General features: G+C 40.1%; 1 protein-coding gene across 9 annotated transcripts in view; it reads left to right on the top strand.

Moving 5' to 3' along the window:
- Positions 1-18193, top strand: part of LOC122565310 (protein unc-13 homolog A) — a 431554-nt gene that overhangs the window by 390402 nt on the left and 22959 nt on the right. For all 9 annotated transcript variants that reach the window (XM_087976053.1, XM_087976052.1, XM_087976055.1 and 6 more), the window contains 3 exons: positions 522-578; positions 1203-1283; positions 14465-14612. In XM_087976053.1, coding sequence (XP_087832179.1) covers positions 522-578; positions 1203-1283; positions 14465-14612 — 286 coding nt within the window. The remainder of the gene's footprint in view (positions 1-521; positions 579-1202; positions 1284-14464; positions 14613-18193) is intronic.

Below are 18193 nucleotides of genomic sequence, written 5' to 3'. Positions count from 1 at the left end.
TTTCAACTGTAAGGTCTGGAGCATCACTTTGCATAAACACACTGCTTGTATTGCATTGTATGATTGTATTAGTGTTAGCCTAAGCAGTAACTTAAGCTTGAATTTGTAATCTTGTTTTTTACACAACACATACTTATCACATGCTATGTTTTACACATATATATCCTTGACACATGAACAATTTTAATTTAATCACTTTACATTTCTATAATTTTCAGATATTTAAGATAGATTTCCTTGATTTTGTCATTTCTATTTGTCAATTTCTCTCTCTGAATTTTTTGTTAACAACTTTCTGCATTTAATTAATAAGCAATGTATGAAAAGTAATAAATACTCTCTTTTCAGGGAAGGGTGAAGCTTGTCTGTCACAGCGATGTAAGAAAATAATTTCAGTGTTGAATGTGTCTGTGACTGTATTTTGAAAATGTTTTGTGCAGTGAGAGATTGTAACTGTTATTTTTAAACTATTGTTTATTTGAGTTTTGGCGTTCATTTATTTGTTTCTTTCTGTTTGAAAGGGCACACAGCTTATTTTTAACGCTGCAAAAGAACTGGGGCAGCTTTCAAAGCTAAAGGTAGGAGTGTAATGCATCTTAATCCAAATCATTGCGCTCATGACATGCAATCATTTATCAAGTGTTTTCTACTGTTCCTGAAGTTCAGTGAACATTATAAATTTTATCATATCGTTCAGTTTTTGTGGGGTGTTTAAATTTACAGGAGTGTACAAATTTTGTCTGAACTAATGTCTAAGCATGAAAATTAAGTGACACCATGTCTTTCTTCTCTCTGGTTTCATTCCTCTCAACCTCATGTCATCTCCTAAGTTCTTCTTGTCTATGTATTATAATATATATTCTACTGGCTCAATATATTTGTAATAAGTAACTTGAAATAACTTCCTGTTTTCTTAACCTTACACCAACTAAACTGTTGCTCACCCAAGTTCCTTTCCTAGCCCTTTAGCGGTTGGAATGTTCAATGGTAAACATGCATCAAAAGAAATTGAAACTCAACAATATCCTTGGATTGTAGAAAATAAAGGGCCAATACTCAATAGAGGACTTAGAATGTTTCTACTAGAAGAAAGAATTGGTTAAAGTTAATATGGAAAATTTAATGTTAGTTGTAGCAAGGCCATAGGTTTTTAATTTGTTTTTTGTTTTAACTTTGGTTTATAAGGTCTTTTGTATTTTCAGGATCACATGGTCAGAGAAGAAGCCAAAAGTCTTTCCCCCAAGCAATGTGCTGTAGTGGAACTTGCACTAGATACTATTAAGGTAACAACTGGCATTTCTCTTTATTAAAAATCAGCCCTGGATTTTTAATTATTGATTTTGGACCCCAACATCAAGAGCCTGATGTCATAGCATGTCAATGCCGGATAGCAGTTTTCAAGATAATGGCCAATTTGTGGCGAGATGGCACTTCAGCTGTCCAATTAAAGTTGAGTGTTGAGCTCCTAATGCTGGAGGGCCAACATGAGATCCTCTGGCATGGAAGAATCAACGTCACTGCAGTCACAGTTGTGTGCTGCTGTTGGAGGTGTCCTCTGAAGAATCTTCAAAATGTTCAAATAAAAAGGGGCCACAATGTGGAGGACGAACCCCTTTACACAGAGGTCTATGGACTTTTTCAGTGGGTGGCTACCACAAGTGCTGGCTGAACAGTCTGCTTCTAGCAGACTATTTCCATTCATCAGCTGGGTTTCAGCCTCAGCTGGTAGGCTGAGAATGTGGTTGTGAAAACAGAAAAGCAGTTTTCATGCCTTCCCTCTCCACCTGAGCCAATCTCTTCCCCAAACTATCCTCAAAACAGCAGCTTGCAAAATTTTATGGAGACAAGCGCATGTTGACAGGCTGGCAGGTGGCGAGGATCTACCGGTCCATCTTCCTCCTGCCCTACTGATAGGGCTGAATGAAAATTCAACTCATGAAATTCTGTTTCAGATTTGTTGAACAAGAATACTTATTATTAAAATGCAGAACTTCCACAAGGGATAGCTAGAGTAACAGTCTATCAGAGTATAAGGTAATTAATAAAATATCATAAGATGGAATGATGTAGCAATACATATTAATTAGTATTACAAGTCAGATTGTATTCAAATTTCAGTGGTACATATTTGTTCTTTTTTTTATTCCGTGCCATTGGGTACAATGTTGTATCAATATGAAAATTAAACTACCTTAATCGTAGCTAATCTGATCACCTGTAGAATTTATGCAGTTGCATAATGCCATTTCACATGCATTCGTCTTTAGTTTGGGTTTATCTCATTTCTTTATTACATCGTTATGTTGAATAAATATAATTCTTGTAGCTGTTTTAATTTTGCATTATGTTTGAAAGCCTTGTAGAAAAATGAAGATCAATAGTAATATTGGCCATTTGAACTTCAGTCTTAAATTTTTGTCTGGTACTGTCCAAATTTGGCTGATTCTAGTGGCTGATTAACTTTTTATTCAGGTTTTATAAAGTCCTTCAACCAATTGGAGTGATTAAATATAACTGATCAGTGATCACTCAATTGCTGTACTTTTAGCAAAACTTCCTGGAGAATATTGATGGATTTCAAATAGTGATTTTGTCCTTTGTGAATCAGTAAATGAACTAAGTAGGCAACCTGATATCTTTAGTGTGATGAGATTTATATACTTTGTAAGCTGCTGCCTCTACACTTGCAACTGGCAAATATTAATTTTCAGAGCACAATAAGAAATAATTCAGTTTTCCAAAACTATTTAGTGGTGTTCTGACTCATTCCAAATGTTAGCAGTGAAGCAATAAATTGTTTTAAATAAACTACACCTTGTAATATTTTCAAAATAATTAAATGGTTCAATATGAAAACTTCCTACTTCCTTCCTTTGCTGCCTATCTTGGTATCATCGGAAAATTTAGCTACCATTCATTCAGATCTCTCATCCAAACCATTGATATAGATTGTAAATAGTTGAGATCCCAGCACTGTTGCCTGTGGCACTCCACTAATTATTATATTTGCTAACCTGAAAAGGGTTCATTTATCCCTACACTCCAGTTCCTGTTAGCAAAATGAACTTTTCACCATGCTAATAAAAGCAAAATACTGCAGATGCTGGACATAGAAACAATATTCTGAAGAAACTCAGCAAGCCTGGCAGCATTTGTAGAGAGAGAAACAGATTTAACCTTTTAAGTCCAGTGTATTATTCTTGAAAAGTTCCTTCTGGAAATCCAAATACTACTACTGATTCCACTTTATTAACTCTGCCTGATTTATCCTCAAAAAGCTTTAGCAATTTTGTCAAAATTAGAATCAAAATTTTGTGATTAGAAATAATCCCTGATGCACTTTGCGCATTTGTCTTTCATCTTACCCTTGGCCATTGATTTGTCCAGACAATAGGTGGATTAAAAACACCCATAAAGATTGTAGTATCCGTCTTGCTCATCTCCATTATTTCTCGATTTATATTTTGTCCTTTAGTGAGGTGGTATTTCAGGGGCATATAGACAACTCTCATCCGTGGTTTCTTTCCCTCACTATTCCTTATCTCCACCCAAATTAATTCCACATTATAATTTACTACACCAACATTAATAGCCAGCATTTCAATGTTGTCATATTTATTAACAATGCTACTCCACCTCCTTTCCTTTTTTGTCTTTGATCAAAAAGCAAATAGAACAATACAGCGCAGAACAGGCCCTTCGGCTCTCGATGTTGCGCTGACCTGTGAACTATTCTCAGCTCGTCCCCAAATACTATCCCAAAATCATATATGTGCTTATCTAAGGATTGTTTAAATCTCCATAATGTGGCTGAGTTGACTACATTAGCAGATAAGGCATTCCACACCCTTACCACTCTCTGCGTAAAGAACCTGCCTCTGACATCTGCCTTAAATATATCACCCCTCAATTTGTAGTTATGCTCCCTCGTACACGCTGACATCATCCTAGGAAAAAGACTTTCACTGTCTACCCTATCTAACTCTCTGATCATCTTTTATGTCTCTATCAAATCCCCTCTTAGCCTTCTTCTTGCCAATGAGAACAGATTCAAGTCTCTCAGCCTTTCCTCATAAGACCTTCCCTCCAGACCAGGCAACATCCTGGTAAATCTCCTCTGCACCTTTTCCAATGCTTCCACATCCTTCCTGAAATATGAGGACCAGAACTGTACACAATATTCCAAGTGTGGCCACACCAGCGTTTTGTATAGTTGCAGCATGATATTGCGGCTCCGGAACTCAACCCCTCTACGAATGAAACCTAACACACCGTATACCTTCTTAACAGCACTATCCACCTGAGTGACAACCTTCAGGGATTTATGTACATGGACTCCAAAATCCCTCTGCACATCCAAGAACCTTTCCATTGACCCAGTACTATGCCTTCCTGTTATTCTTCCCAAAGTGCATCACCTCACGTTTAGCTGCATTGAACTCCATTTGCCACCTCTCAGCCCAATTCTGCAGTTTATCCAAGTCCCCCTGCAACCTGTAACATTCTTCCACACTGTCCACTACTCCACTGACTTTAGTGACGTCTGCAAATTTACTAATCCATCCACCTATGCCTGCATCTAAGTCATTTATAAAAATAATAAACAGCAAACAGATCCCTGTGGCACACTTCTAGTAACTGGACTCCAGGCTGAATATTTTCCATCAACCACCATTCGCTGCTTTCTTTCAGAAAGCCAGTTTCTAATCCGAACTGCTAAATCACCCTCAATTCCATGCCTCTGCATTTTCTCCAACAGCCTATCATGTGGAACCTTATCAAAGGCTTTACTGAAGTCCACGTATACCACATCAACTGTTTCCCTCATCTACATGCTTGGTCACCTTCTCAAAAAACTCAGGTTTGTGAGACACGACCTGCCCTTGATGAAACCATGTTGACTTTCTGAAATCAAATTGTTGCTTGCTAAATGACTATAAATCTTATCTCTTATAAACCTTTCCCAAACATTTCCTACAACAGAAGTAAGGCTCACTGGTCTATAATTACCTGGGTCATCTCTACTGCCCTTCTTGAACAAGGGCACAACATTTGCAATCCTCCAGTCCTCTGGTACCAAACCTGTAGACAATGACAACTCAAATATCAAAGCCAAAGGCTCTGCTATCTCCCCCCTTAGCTTCCCAGAGAATCCTCGGATAAATTCCATCCAGTACAAGGGACTTGTCTACTTTCACTCCTTCTAGAATTGATAACACCTGTTTGTAACTAACCTCGATCCTTTCTAGTCAAATATCTCATAACTCATTCTTCTCCTTTACAATATTTGCCTTTTCCCGAGTGAAAACCAATGAGAAATGTTCGTTTAGCACCTCTCCGATCTCCACAGGGTCCACACTCAACTTCCCACTTCTGTCTTTGATTGGCCCTATTCCTACCCTAATCATCCTTTTATTCCTCACATACGTAGAGAAAGCTTTAGAGTTCTCCTTTATTCTATTTGCTAAAGACTGCTCGTGTCCTCTCTTTGCTCTTTTTAACACTCTTTAAATCCTTCCTGGCTGATCTGTAACTCTCCATCTGAACCATCTTGCCTCATCAACACATAAGCCTCTTTCTTCTTCGTAACATGAGATGCAATTTCTGTTGTAAACCACAGTTCCCTTGCCTTATCACTTCCTCCCTGCCTGACAGGGACATACCTATCAAGGACACGCAATATCTGTTCCTTAAACCAGCTCCACATTTCCATTGTCTGCATTCCCTGCATTTTGCTACCCCATTCTATGCATCCTAATTCCTGCCTAATCGCATTATAATTGCCCTTGCCCCATCGATAAATTTTGACCTGAGGCATGTATCTATCCCTTTCCATCACTAAACTAAATGTAACTGAATTATGGTCACTCTCTCCAAAGTGCTCACCGACAACTAAATCAAACACCTGGCCTGGTTCATTACCAAGTACCAGATCCAGTGTGGCCTCCCCTCTTGTCGGCCCTTCGACATACTGTTTCAGGAAATCCTCCTGTACACATTGGACAACAACTGGTCCATCCGACGTACTAGAGTTATAGTATTTCCAGTCAATGTTGGGGAAGTTAAAGTCCCCCATAATGACCACCCTGTTCCTTTCACTCCTACCCAGAATAATGTTGCTAATCCTCTCTTCCACCTCCCTGGAACTCTGCGGAGGCCTATAAAAAACTCCAAGCAGTGTGACCTCTCCTCTCCTGTTTCTAACCTCAGTAGACGAGTCCTCATCAAAAAGTTCTCTCAGCCACCGTTATACTATCCATGACTAACAAGGCCACGCCTCCCCCTCTTTTACCACTTTGCCTGTTCTTAATGAAAGATCTAAACCCTGGAACCTGCAACATCCATTCCTCACCATTCTCTATCCATGTCTCCGAAATGGCTACAACATCGAAGTCCCGGGTACCAATCCCTGCTACAAGCTCACCTACCTTATTTCGGATACTTATAGCGTTGAAGTAGACACACTTCAAACCACTTCACTGTCTGCCAGCACATTCCTGTGACCCTGAAATTCTGTCCCTGTCCTTCCTACTCTCATCCTCCTGTGCACTGCACTTACACCTCCGGTTGCCATCCCCCTGCTGAGCTGTCCTTGGAAAATGAGTTCCATGCTGTGTGCTTTCAGCTCAGGAGCTTTAAATTTTGACTGCCTACCATTGTTAGTAATTTTGAATCTACTATTCTGTACCTCGAGCTCTCTCATTTTTTTTTAAAAGTTACTGTCGATTGAACCCTCCCCAACCCACCAATCAGTTTAAAACAATATCTGCAATCCTCCTGAGATGACTCAACAGGTTATCATTCCGAGTATAGTTCTAATAAATCTGGCCCATCTCAGTCCTAGTGCCAGTGCCATTTGAACCTTAACCTCAACTCATTTCTCCTACCCTAATCTTTGAGTTGTGCACTGAATGGGGTTGGTTAGTTCAATTAGCTGGACAGCTGGTTTTGCAATGCAGTGAGAGTTCAAATTCCCTCACTGGCTGAGATTATCATGAAGGACTCTCCTCAATCTGTACCTTCACCTTAGGTGCAGTGACACTGGTTAAAGTTAAAAATTTCACACCAGGTTATAGTCCAACAGTCCAATAGCTTCCAAATTAACCTGTTGGGCTATAACCTGTGTGATTTTTAACATTGCCCACCCCAGTCCTACACCAGCTCCTCCACTCTGATTAAACCACCACCAGTCATCTCTCTCTAATGAGGAAGTAGCCCTATTGGTCCAGTAAGAATATAGTGATTTTACTTTTTACCTCTTAAATCTGGTTCACCCTTTTCCTAAAATGTATGACTGCTTTCTGTCCACTTAACTTTCAATCTTTGTGATACTCTGCAGAGTGTGTAGCTCAGTCTCAATATCATTGACTGTGAGCTCACTGCCCCTTGAGCCACAGATACTTAACTGTCGATGTAGTTATCTTGGATCTGGCTGATATTCGATTTTCCCCACCTACAGCCACAGTATATCAATAGACAATAGACAATAGGTGCAGGGGTAGGCCATTCAGCCCTTCGAGCCTGCACCGCCATTCAATATAATCATGGCTGATCATTCCTAATCAGTATCCTGTTCCTGCCTTATCTCCATAACCCTTGATTCCACTATCTTTGAGAGCTCTATCCAACTCCTTCTTAAATGAATCCAGAGAGTGGGCCTCCACTGCTCTCTGGGGCAGAGCATTCCACACAGCCACCACTCTCTGGGTGAAGAGGTTTCTCCTGAGCTCTGTCCTAAATGGTCTACCCCGTATTTTTAAGCTGTGTCCTCTGGTTCGGCACTCACCCATCAGTGGAAATATGTTTCCTACTGCCAGAGTGTCCAATCCTTTCATAATCTTATATGTCTCAATCAGATCCCCTCTCAGTCTTCGAGGGTATACAAGCCCAGTCGCTTCAGTCTTTCAGTGTAAGGTAATCCTGCCATTCTAGGAATTGACCTCGTGAACCTACGCTGCACTCCCTCAATAGCCAGAATGTCTTTTCTCAAATTTGGAGACCAGAATTGCACACAGTATTCCAGGTGTGGTCTCACCAGGGCCCTGTACAGCTGCAAAAGCACCTCTTTGCTTCTATACTCAATTCCTTGTTATGAAGGCCAGCATGCTATTAGCCTTCTTCACTACCTGCTGTACCTGCATGCTTGCCTTCATTGACTGGTGTACAAGAACATCCAGATCTCTCTGTACTGCCCCTTTACATAAATTGATTCCATTGAGGTAGTAGTATGCCTTCCTGTTCTTGCTACCAAAGTGGATAACCATACATTTATCCACATTAAACTGCATCTGCCATGCATCTGCCCACTCACCTAACTTGTCCAGGTCACCCTGTAATCTCTGAACATCCTCATCACTTTTCACCCTGCCACCCAGCTTTGTATCATCAGCAAATTTGCTAATGTTATTGCTGATATCATCTTCTATATCATTAACATATATTGTAAAAAGCTGTGGTCCCAGCACGGATCCCTGCGGTACCCCACTGGTCACTGCCTGCCATTCTGAAATGGAGCCGTTTATCACTACCCTTTGTTTCCTATTAGCCAACCAATTTTCAATCCAATCTAGTACTTTGCTCCCAATACCATGCACCCTAATTTTACTCACTAACCTCCTGTGTGGGACTTTATCAAAAGCTTTCTGAAAGTCCAGGTACACTACATCTACTGGATTTCCCTCTTCCAACTTCATAGTTACATCCTCAAAACATTCAAGATTAGTCAAGCATGATTTCCCCTTCATAAATCCATGCTGACTCTGTCCTATCCTGTTACTACTATCCAGATGTGCAGTAATTTCATCCTTTATAATAGACTCCAGCATCTTTCCCACCACTGAGGTCAGACTAACTGGTCTATAATTACCTGCTTTCTCTCGCCCACCTTTCTTAAAAAGTGGTATAACATTAGCCACCCTCCAATCCTCAGGAACTGACCCCGAATCTATTGAACTCTGGAAAATAATCACCAACGCATCCACGATTTCCCGAGCCACCTCCTTCAGTACCCTGGGATGCAGACCATCAGGCCCCGGAGACTTATCAACCTTCAGACCTAACAGTCTCTCCAACACCAAATCCTGGCAAATATAAATTCCCTTAAGTTCAGGTCCTTCAGCCACTGTTACCTCAGGGAGATTGCTTGTGTCTTCCCAAGTGAACACAGATCTGAAGTACCCATTTAATTCCTCTGCCATTTCTTTGTTCCTAGTAATATATTCCCCTGTTTCTGTCTTCAAGGGCCCAATTTTTGTCCTAACCATTTTTTTGCCTTGCACATACCTAAAAAAAGCTTTTACTATCCTCCTTAATATTCTTGGCCAGTTTACCTTCGTACCTCATTTTTCCTCTGCTTATTTCCTTCTTAGTAATCCTCTGTTGCTCTTTAAAAGCTTCCCAGTCCTCAGTTTTCCCACTTACCTTAGCTATGTTATAATTTTTCTCTTTTAACTTTATATGTTTCTTTACTTCCCCCGTCAGCCACGGCCGCCCATGCCTCCTCCTGGGATCTTTCTTCCTTTTAGGAATGAACTGATCCTGCAACTTCTGCATTATACACAGAAATATCCGCCATTGTTCCTCCACGGTCATCCCTGCTAAGGTATTGCACCATTGAACTTTGGCCAGCTCCTCCCTCATAGCTCCATAATTCCCTTTATTCAACAGAAGTACTGTCACTTCCGACTGTACCCTCTCCCTCTCAAATTGCAGATTGAAGCTTATTGTATTATGGTCACTACTTCCCAATGGCTCCTTCACTTTGAGGTCTCTGACCAATTCTGGTTCGTTACACAATACCAGATCCAGAATTGCCTTCTCCCTGGTCGGCTCCAGCACCAGCTGCTTTAAGAATCCATCTCTGAGGCACTCCACAAAGTCTCTTTCTTGTGGCCCATACCATCCTGATTCTCCCAGTCTACCTGCATGTTAAAATCCCCCATAACAACTGTAGTGACATCTTTGCAACAGGCCAATTTCAGCTCCTGATTTAACTTGCATCCGACATTCAGACTACTGTTTGGGGGCCTGTAGATGACTCCCAAGAGGGTCTTTTTACCCTTAGTATTTCGAAGCTCTATCCACACTGACTCTACATCTCCTGACTCTAGGTCCCCCCGCGCAAGGGACTAAATATCGTCCCTTACCAACAAGGCCACCCCACCCCCTCTGCCCGTCAGTCTGTCCTTATGATAACACGTGTGTCCTTGAATATTCATTTCCCAGGCCCTGTCCACTTGAAGCCACGTCTCAGTTATCCCCACAATATCGTATCTGCGAATTTCCAAAAGAGCCTCAAGCTCATCCATCTTATGTCTAATGCTTCGTGCATTCATGTATAGTATTTTTAATTTGTTACTGCTCTCACCCTTCCCATCAACCCTTATTTCACTCAACCTTCCAGCATGATGCCTTTCCGAGTTTTCTGCCTCATTAATACAGTTGTCTTTCTTGACTTCTCTTGTTCTAACTTTCCCTTCAATTTCCTTTTTAAACATCCAGCTTGTCCCCTCCCCCCCGCTACTTAGGTTTTCTACTGCAACACCGCTACATTTAAACTGCCTGCCAGAATACTGGTCCCTAACCTATTAAAGTGCAAGGGTCTCTCTTGTAGAATTTATGTTTACCACAAAATATACCCCAGTGACCCAAGAACTTAAATCCTTGCTTCCTGCACCAGTTTCCCAACCACACGTTCAAGTCCATTATCTCCCTGTTTCTGGCCACACTAGCCCGAGGAACTGGAAGCACACCGGAGATAACCACCTTGGACATCCTGCTTTTCAGCCTTCTTCCTAGTTCTCCGAAGTCTCGCTGTAGTATGTTCCTCCTCTTCTTCCCGACATCATTTGTGCCGACATGTACCACCACCTCTGGCTCTTCACCCTCATCCTTGAGGATTTTCTGCACTCTGTCCGCGATGTCTTTCACTCTAGCACCAGGAAAGCAATACACCATCCTTAAATCTCGTCTGCTGCCACAAAAACCCCGGTCAGTTCCTCTCACGATGGAGTCCCCTATTACCACGGCTCTGTGCGATGTCAGACTCTTCCGCTCTGCCTCTGCGGCAACTTTTGATTGACAAACTTGGCCGCTTTGCGAACTGGCAGTGTCATCAGTCTCTGCTTCCAAAAGCTTCAACACATGTCTCCTCTCTGCCTTCCTCATCATTTGCTCTCTTCTGCTCTCTTCTGCTCTCTTCTGGGATGATTGGTGTAATAACATCGCTGAAGGTCTTGTCCAGAAAGATCTCGTTTTCTCGGATGAGCCTAAGGTCTTCGAGTTCTTTTGTCAGCGCTACAATATGTTCGGTCAATTGCTGAATGTGCACACACTTTCCACACATATACGAGCCAGACACACCAGAGTCGTTGACCTCCCACATCAAGCACGTAGCGCACTGAACCAGCTGGGCAGTCATGTCTTCACCCTCTTCAACTGTGGTGTAATCACTCCACTCAACCTCCTTGTCAAAGAGTCCTGAGCTGAAGCCTCACTCTTCGATCTAAACTTCCTTAGACCCTCTTTTTGTGGCACGTCTGTGGACTCTTAATTAAGGTTAGAGGAGGGAGGGAGACCCTACTTTGTAGGACCTGGGGTTTAGAACACACCCACTCTAATAGTAATCACTTACCTTCCCGACCGGCTTTGCGCTCCTTCTGAACTTCCGCCCAGCTCCCACCGCTCTCTGTTGCGAAAAAGCTGACCTATCATTTTTTTAAAAATTAATTTATTTTTCTTAATTGCTTCATAATTAATAAGGCCCAAGTGTAATTTATTTTCCTTAATTTATTAATAAACCCTATTACTTATATTAAACTCCGCTATGGTTATTAAAGCTTACTACTACAACTACTAAAATGCCTCATTCCTGATGAAGGGCTTATGCCCGAAACGTTGATTCTCCTGCTTCTTGGATGCTGCCAGACCTGTGCTTTTCCAGCACAACACTCTCCAGCATCTGCAGTCCTCACTTTCTCCTAATATTAGTAACATTAGGGTTTTAGTAGTAAGTTACCCCAGTTTTTAAAGATAAATATAAACAGATTCACCAATCAATTACTAATCTTATTACCTCTTGCCAATCCCCATGCTCTTTTATGAACTGTGTGTATGTTTACAGTCTCTGATTGATAAAATGGGTGATGCCACTGAAAGGCCCTCATTGTAGAAGTCATATTAAATAGACACTAGAACAGGGAAACAGACTCTTCCAACTAAGTAATCTGTGTTGATGTTTACCCCTATCCTCAATTGTTCTCTTAACATTTACCCCTTCTTCCATTTTCCTTCAACCCCTTTTCTATTATCAATCTTTCCAACTTCCCTCTGAATGTTACCATGATTCTATCTCAATATTAATCCTGGAATTGAATTTCAGTATCTTTCAATCCTGTGAAGAAATAACTTCCGATTGTTCTATATCTCCTACATTTAATCATATGCCTATGTCCCTTTCTTCTTGGTCTCTCAGCTCCTAGAAATAGCCTTTCTATCTAATTTCCCATATTTAAGCCATTTATTTGCTTTGAAATGACAATAACCTGCATTTTTATACAACTGTAAACAGAGTAAAACATGCCAAAGAGCATGACAGGAGAACTGTCAAGGTAAATTTGACACCAAACCTCAAACCAATTTTAGGGAAGGGTAAGTTAAAGAGGTCAGATTTAAAGAGTATCTTAAAAAAAGAAAAGAGAGCTGCAGAAGTTTGGGGAAAGAATTTCACAGCAATTGTAGCAATCTTAGAGAGAAGTTCTTAGAGGTGAAGGTAGCTCAGAGAAAATTAACGAGACAGTTTGTAATGAAGAAATCCAAAGTTAATTTTGCAATTTTGCAGTGACCCTGGGTGAGCAGTTTTGCGAGATGAAAGGAGGAGCTGATGTGTAATGCAGTCCAACCACAGCTACTAATGAATGGCTAAACCGATTGTTGCCAGAAACTTTCAGTTTTCCATCCTAGGATTTAAAGGAGCAGAGGTGAAATTCTTACAAGGTTGAGACCAATAAATTGTTTTCATGGACCCTCGGGCATCAAAGGTGAACAGAGGGCCAAAGACTAGATAACTGGAATTTTGAAATTGCAGGTGTGGATGAACTGGGAAAGGTCTTTTCTTCCAGAGTGAAATTAGGGGAAGTAATATTGGGGAGAAAGTGAGGTCTGCAGATGCTGGAGATCAGAGCTGAAAATGTGTTGCTGGAAAAGCGCAGCAGGTCAGGCAGCATCCAGGGGACAGGAGAATCGACGTTTCGGGCATAAGCACTTCTTCAGGAGGGCTTCGAAGATGGGCTTATGCCCGAAACGTCGATTCTCCTGTTCCCTGGATGCTGCCTGACCTGCTGCGCTTTTCCAGCAACACATTTTCAGAAGTAATATTGGGATCAGGGAGGAGAAATATGGTAGTTGAAGATGTAAGAGACCTTGGTGAGACCACAGCTGGAATATCGTGTTCAGCTTTGGTCTCATTATCTGAGGAATATGGAGGACATGCAATGAAGGATTACCAAACTGATGCATGGGATGGCAGGACTGATGTATGAAGAAAGACTGTTTTAATTAAGTTTAAAAGTGGCGGGAGTGGGAAGAATCTCCTAGAAACCTGTAAAATTCCAACAGGACTAGATAGGATAAACACAGGAAAATTATCCATGATGAATGGGGAGTCCAGAAGCAGGGATTATAGTCTAAGGATACAGGGTATGCCATTTAGGATTGAATGAGGAGAAATTTCTTCACCCAGACAGTGATGAGCCTGTGGAATTATCCGTAGTAGAACGTGGTTGAGGCCAAAACATTTAATGTTTTCAAGAAAGAGTCAGATATGGTTGTTAGGGCTAAAGGGATCAAAGGGTATGGGGAAAAGGTAGGAACAGTGCCATGATAATATTAAAGGCTGGAGCAAGTAATCAGAATTGGTTTTATCCGTGACTGGCACAATAAGAGTAGCACCCCTACATAAGTCTTAGGATCAATGTAGAGTAACTGTGAAATGGGCAAGGGAGTTTATGTAGCGGGAGAGATTATGGGAGAATAGTTGGAAGTGACTCTTGAGAGAAAGTATAATGGATTGAGATGGAGAATTAAAAGGAGCATTTCAAATTATAATAGATTTTTATACAACATACAAGCTAACTATTTTAATATAGACGATCTAGAGAGAAGCTGCAAAGGAATCCATTTGAATCATTTACCTTATTCACGTACAACTCCACATTGCAGCTGTTTACTGTAATTTTATTTCTCACTCATTGTTAACAATATTTCAGTGTTTATCTAATCTTTCTGAAAAATTATGATTGACTTCATTTTCATCATTACAGCTCAGATGACTTTTATAATATAGATAATAGTCATGTTGACAAAAAAGAATAATTGTCCTTAGCTTGATTTGATATATCATATTAAGCTTTAGGTTTGTGATATTCAGTAAGATTCATTGAGTTAACTGAGGTATTAAATGATTTAGCAATATTTCCATGCTGGTGGAGTTGGCCTGAAGAAGACCTTTTTAGAAAAGAGCCCAGATCTGCAGTCTCTACGGTATGCTCTGTCACTGTACACGCAGGCTACTGACACCCTTATTAAAACATTTATCCAGTCTCAGTCATCTCAGGGTAAGTACAGTTTCAATTGATCTGTTTCTCTGCTAGATGTATGTTAGCCTCCAAACAGTCTTATTGTTTTAGTTCATTTTTATTGCATGTTCTGTACTATTTAGATACAGTTAACAGCTATAGTAACTAATTATTATGAAAGCTTACTATAACTGACCACATTAATGGATATTAAAATGCTCCATTCTAGAAACAAATATACTGAGATAAAATAAGCACCAGAATTACTTGAATTGCTGTTGTTGATTTGTCTGTGGTTTCTGCTTTGACACTTCTTTGGTTGAAACATAGTTGCATTGATATATGCCTCAAGACCATAATGGTGGGATTTATATTTGTAATTTGAGTGAAATGTTTGCAAACCTAAAACAATAAAAGGAATCCAAGAATATATGTATTTGTTTTTTTAATACTACTTTAAATTTAATTAGGAAATAATTAAATTTTCATAAATGCTAATGTGGTTTGTAAAGGAAACAACTGTATTCTATGCAGTTATGCCACAGAAAACTGTGAAAAAGCAAAACTGTTTTTTGAAGATATTACACAGTCAACTGCCAACAATTTTGTAGAGTTGGAATTAATTTATTTTGTTAAGCAAATCTGTATATAAATAATATTTAATCATCAAGGCAAATCTTTCATTGATGATGCTGTTATTCGGCTCTTGAGAAAGCTCTGACTTACAGACTTCAGTTAGTTAATTAGACTATGCAATCTTTTTTATATCTTTTATCTAGTATTTATTTGGTGAACATGAGAAAAGAAGCTCTAAAAAGTAAGGTATTCATAGGATATAGTCGACTGGGAGTAGATACAAGCAGAAATAGCTCAGCTACCAGCAACTTCCAAACATAGTCATTTCCTGATTGAATGATAAGTTTCTAGTTTTTCAATACTTGTATCTAGATATATTGCAATCTTACTAACCTTTGAGTATAGCTTTCTATCCAAAATTGCACTCTTTGAATAGACTTATTTGATTACTGTCAAATACAAAGTCCACCATGAACTCATGCATTCAGGCAATGTATTTTTATATATTTCAACATCTAATTATTAATAACTAGAAAATAATTTCTTAGCCAGACATTGACTATTGATACAGATCTTGAAGGATATTTGAATAAACCCCATCCCTGGATTACTTTGCTGTCAATGCAAGGCAAGATTGTTAATATCAATTAATTACTTCAATATTCTAAGGACTTAAAATAATATGCAATGTGTTCAAATCATACATTTTTACTGTTTAACAGATATTGGACCACATATAATTAAGGTTATGTCATTTAAAAAAATATCATAATTATTTAGAAAACTTAAGTGTTCAGATGCGCTGTTCAGATAGCAAAATTTAGAAGTCCGGTGATTGGAAAGGCAGATAATTTTGGGAACAAAAAAAATGAATTTGTGTTTGCATGTTAGTGGCAGTTCCATAAATATTTCAGTGACTATCACTGCAAGCTAATCCACAGATCATGAAATAAAAAAGAGAAAATCAGCAGGCCTGGCAGCATCTGAGGAGACAGGAAACAGTAAACATTTTGGGGCTAGTATGACTTTGCTGAAGACCTCTTCTTCAGCACTTCATGTTTTTGTTTCAGATTTCCAGCATCTGCAGTACTTTGCTTTAATTTGAGTGTTTAATCCGTAGATTGAGTGAAATCTCTCAGTGCACTGCAAATCAGTTGGTATTCACTATGTCAACTAATCCACCCCTTAGAGGTGACCTGTAGAAATTCACCAACAAGTAAACAAAATAACAGAGTATCTTGTTATTTTGCCTAGACTTGGCACAACTCATTTTCACTGCAGCCATGTGTCATTAACACTTGATAACATAGTTTTGCTGAGGCTGTGAGCAATGGAAGATACTCAGCTAAGCAGCCATGTAGTTCCTTTATTTTGTTACCTCATGACCCAGATCATCCAAAGTTGAAAGCCTTATTTCCAACCTGCATTGGACAAGAGAAATGCACTATTTTTGAAGAAATTTCTGTACGAATGTTTGAGTCAGGAGCCTTCCCAACTGATGTAATCTAGCCAGGCTAGGAATCCACAACTAGTGCTGTGTATACTGGCATTGAAACCATGCACTTTTTTTTTATATTAGCTGTTATATTCCAAGATTAAAAAGATCCTGACAACAGCAAAGAGAACACAAACATTTCATGTAAATGAGTGATGGGGGAAGGCTGCCAGGTGGCTGAGGAGTTAAAGGTATCAATAGCTTGTGGGGTTTAAGATGGTAGACAAATGGGGATGGAGTGTATTGTCAGTGATGAAGCAGGATGTCAGGTAGATAAGGAGAATGGTAGGTTACGTGGATGAGTGCTTAAGGGTAGCTCTGGGGAGTGGTCAGATGAAGGGGGTGGTCTTGTGGATCAGGAGGCATTGGATGGATAGTTCAGGTCTGTGTCAAATTACGAATGTAGTGTTGAATCCAAGGACAGAGCATTGCAGGATGGGAGGTGTTCAGATTCAGATAGTTTGAATGGTCAGATCAGATCCTGTGTGAAGGGGTGTCTGATTGGGTCCAGAGCAGTTTGGATTTCATGTTTTCTCATGGCATGAGGTCAAACATGGGCAAGAAAATTGGTTAATTACCTCCCATGCCCTCCCTCAAATGATGGATCGTTGCTGCTCCATGTTAAACTGAGGGTAGCAATGCCAGAGAATGTTGTGAGTGGTCATCTTCAAATGAAATCACCAAGAGTGGTTTGGTTGCACCCCTACTCTGCTGTGTGGCCTTGACCTAATAGAAATAGCTGCCAAACTGGGCCTGTGGCAAGTAGCAAGGGAATAAACCAGAGGGAGTTACCTTCTGGTCCTCACCTTCACCACTCTACCCGTCACAAATGCAACTGTTCTTGATGGTATTAGAGATGCCTCACAGTCAGTATGGAAATGAAGTCACATTTTAACATTGAGGACTTCTGCTATAGCCATGCTAAATGGAACAGATTTGGAATAGATTGTGCAGCTCAAAATTGGGCACCCATTAACCTCATGAGCCAGAATATTCCTTGTTCTCTCATTACCATTAAGATCAGGATCAAACCTGTTTAGTGAAGAACATAGGAGAACATGCTAGGAACAGTACTGGAATCAAAGGTAGACAAGCAGGAGGCATCAGGAGGTGGAGAAGTCAACATTACAGATATAACCCTTCATCATGAATGGAGGTGGGGGTAGGGGGAGCTGCAGATAAAGGGGGGGATGGGGTTACAGGCCCTCACAACATTCAGGTTATATTATTGAAGACTTGAGCTCCAGAACTAACCAGGACCTTATCCAAGATACTGCTAGGATGCCAGCATCTATCTGACAATGTGGAAAATTGTCCTGTACACCCTGTCTAAAAAAGGATGATTTTGATCCAGCCAATTGCATACCTATTAATACACACTCAATCAGCAGCAAAACAATGGAAGGCATGGCCAACAACGCAATCAACTGGCACCTATTCACTGATGCTGCTCTTGTGTACTCTGTTTGGGTTCCACTAGGGCCATTTATTTAGTTCCAGATCTCATTACTACATTAGACTAAATCACCAAAGCAAAAAATCATGATTA

Source organism: Chiloscyllium plagiosum, unplaced genomic scaffold (assembly GCF_037043375.1).
Source record: "Chiloscyllium plagiosum isolate Xiang-an unplaced genomic scaffold, Cpla_swu_hap1 HiC_scaffold_28, whole genome shotgun sequence".
NCBI lineage: Eukaryota > Metazoa > Chordata > Chondrichthyes > Orectolobiformes > Hemiscylliidae > Chiloscyllium > Chiloscyllium plagiosum.
The sequence above is the reverse complement of the archived record's forward strand: the minus strand, read 5'-3'. Positions and strand labels throughout refer to the sequence as shown.